Below are 6,319 nucleotides of genomic sequence, written 5' to 3' on the forward strand. Positions count from 1 at the left end.
AATTTTAAAGCGATTTTTCTATTGTATATTTTAGTGAATTGTTTTGTCTATGAACATATCATATTTTTATCATTTTAACAGTCTAAATATGGAACAGCTTTGATATACAGTCATTTTTGCCCAGAAAATTTGGCCAAAAATTTAGCGAAATGGCTGAATGTGGCTCAAACGGCAGCAATAGCGTTTCCAATCGTGACGTTCCGAGGAAAGCTGCAGCAAATTAATGGAAATATAGAAGAAAAAAAAACAATAAATGCAGTAAAATGGAATGCATATAAAAAAATTTAATCTAAAATAATGAAAGTAAGCAGAAGGAGTATATGCAGCAGGAAAAAAAAATCAAGGGAAATGAACAGGAAAGATCGAAATGCAGTAACATAAAAAAAAAAAAAAAAAAAAAAAATGACGGCAATGTAACCTCACACAAAGCAACACCGAAAAATTGCCAACTCGCAAGGCATCAAATGACTGTATATTAGAGCTTAGCCTGAATATTTCTGAATGTGTGCTATAAAAAATTGTTTTGTAGTTATTTTTGATAATTTCTAAATATATTTTTATGTTTGTTTCATTTTGCATTACATGCGCATGTCATATCGGTTGGAGGCTAGACTTAAGTTTAAAGTTAATTTTTCCTCTTAGATGTTACGCCACTGAGCAATGCTGTGCGGGTACTGCTAGTAGCCATATAAAGGATGAAGCTTACATCATCTGTCATTTATTCAAAATGTTTAGAATATATAATGGGAAGCAAGTTGTTTTCTGTTTTCAGCTTTTTTCGATTCTTCCCTTATCATTTTTATATTCTGCGAGATATTTTATTAGGCTCATTAAAGGGCATCCAAGCTCATCTATATTTACTTTAGGTGCAAATAGTTGAAGATAAATTTATAAAATACTGATACTGGTGATAATGTGATTTTTGATATCATTTTTTCCGTTACAAAACAGGCTGTACTTGGCTGCATAGGCTGCAGGTCATGGATAGCCAAGAAACATCATCAAGATTGAAGCGGTTACTTTACTTTACTTTACTTTAGTTATTACTTTACCATATATTACATGCAAAATGCAAATGTACAACACCTTTTAGGTTGAACCGGAGTTTAACCCCCTTCTTCGCCAAATTACGATAACGCGCCAAAGCTGGCAATCTCCAGACTGGCAAACCTATTATCTTTCGCCTTTATTATGCGCTGTCATTGAACATTGCACCCTCACTTTTGAACATTTCGCAAAACACGGGCGCAAGACCGTTGTCGGTGAGTTGGCGATTTTTGAAAATTGCGACAAGCAAGGGGTTCAACTAGGGTCGTACGCACCTTTTATTGCAATTTGACATATAAAATTAGGGCTTTCCTAATTTTGAATCATCTTGGAGTGTCTGAAATTATTTAGTTTCAACATATCTTTAGTCGCCAAAAGAAAATGTATTACATCTTTACTGTTCAATCATATTTTGACTTGCCAAAAGGAATTGTATTACATATTTTAAAATTAATTTTGTTGAAAATATGGTCTTTATATTGCTGTCTGTTTTTTTTTTTTTTTTTTTTTTTTTTTTTTTTTACCCTTGAATGTTTAATCTACTATTCTTAGTTCTTTATTCTATTCTAGGATATTTATTCTGACATTCATTTTCATTTCGTTGTCTTCCATGGAGAAACAAGAGAGCCTTTTTCCCCCAAGGGAAACAATTATGTAGAAAAGGTTAAAAAGGGGGGAAATCCAGAATGGGATTATATAAGGACTAAAACACATTTGAGTCTACATCTGTTTCAAAAAAAAATCAGATTTCTTCATCTGAATTTAATTCATCGACAGCAGCTACTGCCCATTCTTTGGCTTTTCGTAAAATTGTCTCCGGGACTTTCACGTGTTTTCCCTTCGTGTTCCTTCCCACCCAACTCAGTTCTATATCAAATTCCTTATCTTTTTCATCGTGGATCATGTACAAAATCTTAACTGCTTCATGCGCCATCTCCAAACCACTCATGTTTTTCAAGTCCAACTTTTCAATTTCAGTTTTTGCTGCAGCCTCATTTCTACCGATGGCATATCCGCTATAACTGTTCACCGTTCCCAATGGGTCAATGCAGAATAGCTGTGGACATGGTTGACTGGATGCCAGCATCAAACCTGCCCCGAAAGGACGCAAAGCGCCAAACAGTGTGTATGTGTGCATATACATTGCCGTTCGGAGTTTCAGATGTTGCACAGGAATATCTTGCTTGTAGTTTAGCTTGTATGTTACAGCTTCATTTCTAGCTGTTTGCAAGAGATGTTGCCCGTCCGGTACATATCCTATCAAAGCTAGTCCTATGTGCCAATCAGCAGAGAAAATTTTGTTCATTGCGGAAGATTCATAAAGTTTTGAGGATGCAATTTTCTCCGCTGCAAGGACCACGCAACTTTTACCTCGCAGGCCAACGGCTGTTCCACTTTTCAGTAATGCTTTCTTTGCATATTCTACTTGAAATAATCGTCCATCAGGTGAAAACTGGGAAGCCAGTTGATCATATCCCGTAGCGGTTGAACTCATTGCATCGAGGTTACGAAGTGCAATTTCTCGAATCAAAAACTTTCTTGCTGTTTTCTACAGATTCATAATCAGAAATGCAAGAATCTGGAAGGTTCTTTCTTAGCAATAGATATATAAATATGCCTCTCTCGTGAGTTATTTAATAAATGTATCATCCTTAATATTAATACTCTGATGCCAAAACCGTTAGGAGCATTCAATCACGCTATGCTACATGTCAATAAAGGTGTAATTACTTACCTTGTACTTGCGCGTGCTTTCAGAATGAGTGATAGGATTAACAGAATTATTATCGCACTAGCATTACTTGCAAGGCTTTGTCCGTGATGTGATGAAACGATGGCTAAACGAAATCAAACTTGAAAAACAAAAAATAAAGCTATGAAAATGAAGTAAAAAATAATTAGGATTTTTCCTTTGTGATAATGCAATAGCTAAGTAAACTTCAGATGATTAAAATTGAAATAAAGAACTGAAAATGAACGGCATAAAATATAAATATTTAATTTACAAACATGTAATGTTGCTTCCCAAAATAGTTAGTTCAATCACTGGAAAGACCGTTTTACGATCAGCTCTGTTGAATGCTGATTGGGTGCCACGTCAGTGATCTTAGAGATTGGCGATCATTTGGCGACAAAATAGATATTACTGAAAACTTCCAGAATCTTAGCAATTCAGTCAATAGCAATCGAGATACGCCTGACTCTTCCCATCTCCCGTGAACTATAAAAGGTCGAAAGTCTCAAGCTGCAGTCAGTCGTGTATCGAGTCGTCGAGACGATAGCGAGGCAACGGCGGAATAGTTGGATCTGTCCAGCTAAGAACAAGCGTTGTGTGGTGCTCAAGCGATTTCTGAATTGAGCTGTTTGCCGAGTCCTGGTGTTTATTGTAGAAACAGCATCGAGCCGTGTGTGGAGTAGCCAGTTGTGAAGTAGTGAGTCGGCAGTTGGATGCAGCTAAAGCGAGGAGACAGATGATGAATTGCAGGAAACTGCTACTATAGAGCCTTTTGGACTACAAAAAAATGTAGAACGTGATTCCGCCAAAATATCATCTTGCCTGAAATCCCATCCATTAACTCCGAAACACTTCGAAATTTTCCTTATGGATTTTAAATTTCAAAATAAAAATCTGCCTTTAATTGAAATTCATGACTATTTTAATGAATGCATTGGGAATTTCTTTCCTGGTCATTTTATTATTGCTGCTGGTGCATCCAAAACACTCCAACACATTTCAATTGCTGGTTCTTCCTCTATTCAAAAATTCACGCTTAGAATCCATCCTGTCAATTCAATTTTTACTGCAGAGAATTTAGTATCGCTGAAACCTAGGCGTTCACGTCGTCTCTTGAAAAGATTGTCTGATTCTTACAGATAGCTACTCCGCACTTACATCTCGACCCATTGCCAAAAATTATTCCACGTATAACCTCCAAAATTGAAACTAACAAACTAAACCAAAAAATATCTTTCTTGTTGGTACTTCGAACATATTCTGAAACAAGCTTGTAGATCATCTAGCCAAAGAAGTGACCGAAAATACACCTTGTATCGAATGAATCTCTTCAGAAGATATTATTTCTAGCCTCAAAATAGCGACGCATCAAATCGCAATAAATAATCATCGAAACAGCAAATATTGCATCTCCTTGTAAGATATTTCTAGCGTTGAAGCAAGCTCTTCCTGGTCCAAAAATCGGAGGAGGGATGTTGTTTTGGCCAGTGCAAAACTGATAACGCCAGTACTTTTGAATTATTTCAACCCCCAAAATGATCCCCTTTGTCATGCGCTTAATAGCATGAATGATATTAAACACATCCTTCTTTCCTGCAAGAAGTATACTCATTGTAGGGACAGGCTGTGAACGCTTCTGCAACCAGATATCTTCTTCAAAAATGTTCTGGGAAAAATAACAGCAAACAAAACCAATCTTCAAGTTTCTCTTCAAGCAATGAAGCACTTCAATATCTTCTCACTTCATTTATCAATGAATCGCCAAAAAAATTCTTACATGACATTTTGACGCATCTCCAATTTTTAGACCACCCTAGGTTCGAAAGACACATTTTTGGGAAATGTCCGACCGTCTGTCTGTCTGTTTATGACAAAGATAACTCAAAAACACTTTGAATAGACAGCTGACATTTGGTATACAGACTTAAAACAAAATTCGCAGATTTCTAAGACATTTTGAGAAAATTCCGCTCAGAAAAAGTCTGTCCGCCTGTTCGAATATAAATGAACACAATAACTACAAAACGAAGAGAACTAGATAGAAAAAAAAAATCGGTGCACAGATTTACCATCTGTAATGTAGACACCTATCAGACTGTGATTCGAAAACCCGCCCTTTGTCGGTCCGCACTTTCGGAAACGCGATCCTTCAAAATCGCCGCAACTCGAACGCATCCAATGTGGCTACAAAAGTGCAGTCTCGTGTTGAATTTCTGTTTCAGTTTTCTAGGGGCGTCGTTAGAAATTTGATTTTCGGATATTATTAACCGCCTTCCAGGGATGAATCGCCCAAAAACAGCTCGCCGAAGATCACACGACTGAATCAGTGTCAATGCAAGATTCGGGCCGAAAATCAATATTTCGCAACTCAATGCCAAACAGAGCGTTCTCCGGGATAACACCTCTGTTAAAGAGCACGAAAGATGTACGAGAGAAAGTGTTGGAAAGAGCACTCCCGCTGGTTCTGTCTCATGATTGAAGAGCAGTTCAGTTTATTTATGCTCGCTTTATCTTTTACTATTGAGGAGAGGAAATGTTTTGAAATGGGTCGTCGCTTCTTTGATTTTCTCAATAAGTTGCTTTTCATCATCATTTCATGTTGTCAATCCATTTTCTTTTCTAAACAAATTTTAATTTTGCATGATCTTAAAAGTTATGAATGGATCCGATTTTATTTTTCTATTCTATACCGGCTACTGTTTGTCGTTTACCAATTGAAATGAATTAAAATTATTATTTTAAACTTTCTCTTATGCGAAACACAGAGAAAGTATGGCAAACGTCCAAAAATTCGAACCCGAGATGTTGACGAACCTTCACGCTCGAGACCCAACTGAGTTCGAAAAACACATGTCTGCCTACCGGTGACAAAGATAACTCGAATGCGCTTTAAGTCAGGCGGATGAAATGTGGTAGAGGTTTTTACATCCAATGGGCTGATTTTCATCCAATTTTCAGCAAAATCCGTTCAGAGAAAGTAACACAATACTAGAACAAGAAGACCGATACAATTCGGCACATCATCTACCTGCCAAATGTTGAGCCAAATCCAACAATGTGTAGACGCGATAACTCAAAAACGGAATGATACGAAATGTCGCAAGGGATTTTGACATCGCAAATAGAGTTACATTTTTTGTTTCAATCGGTTGTTCTAAAACACAGATTTGATTTTCATATGCTATTAACCGCACGCCAGGGATCACACGATCGAATGCAAGCCAAAGGTTCATATTTCGTAACTATTGTGCGCTAATACCAGGCAGGGTGTTTTCTGACATAACGCTTACATCATAGAGCACGCAAGAAAGTTTTGGAGAGACCACTCCAGCTGGTTTTCAGTTGCAAGCGTGCTGGTCGCCAGTGATACTTGAAGTTTGTGAGTAAAATGACAAGAATGATTCAAGAACCCTCATCAAAGTGACAACAGAACTCATTCCAGGCTAGTTTTATACTTTGCATATTTTCGAGACGAAATGCGTCGATCCAATGAAAGCATCATCTGCAGTGACCGAAAATGTCCTTTGAAATCAGACT

The 6,319-nt window shown here is 37.1% G+C and overlaps 1 protein-coding gene across 1 annotated transcript; it reads right to left on the bottom strand.

Annotated features, from left to right (window-relative positions):
* Nucleotides 1-1,789: 1,789 nt before the first annotated feature.
* LOC129966483 (proteasome subunit alpha type-3-like) lies at nt 1,790-2,542 on the bottom strand. The gene has a single exon (XM_056080911.1). It carries the CDS (start codon nt 2,540-2,542, stop codon nt 1,790-1,792), a length of 753 nt encoding a protein of 250 aa, XP_055936886.1.
* Nucleotides 2,543-6,319: the final 3,777 nt, after the last annotated feature.

This window comes from Argiope bruennichi, chromosome 4, assembly GCF_947563725.1.
Source record: "Argiope bruennichi chromosome 4, qqArgBrue1.1, whole genome shotgun sequence".
In the NCBI taxonomy this organism is placed as follows: Eukaryota; Metazoa; Arthropoda; class Arachnida; order Araneae; family Araneidae; genus Argiope; species Argiope bruennichi.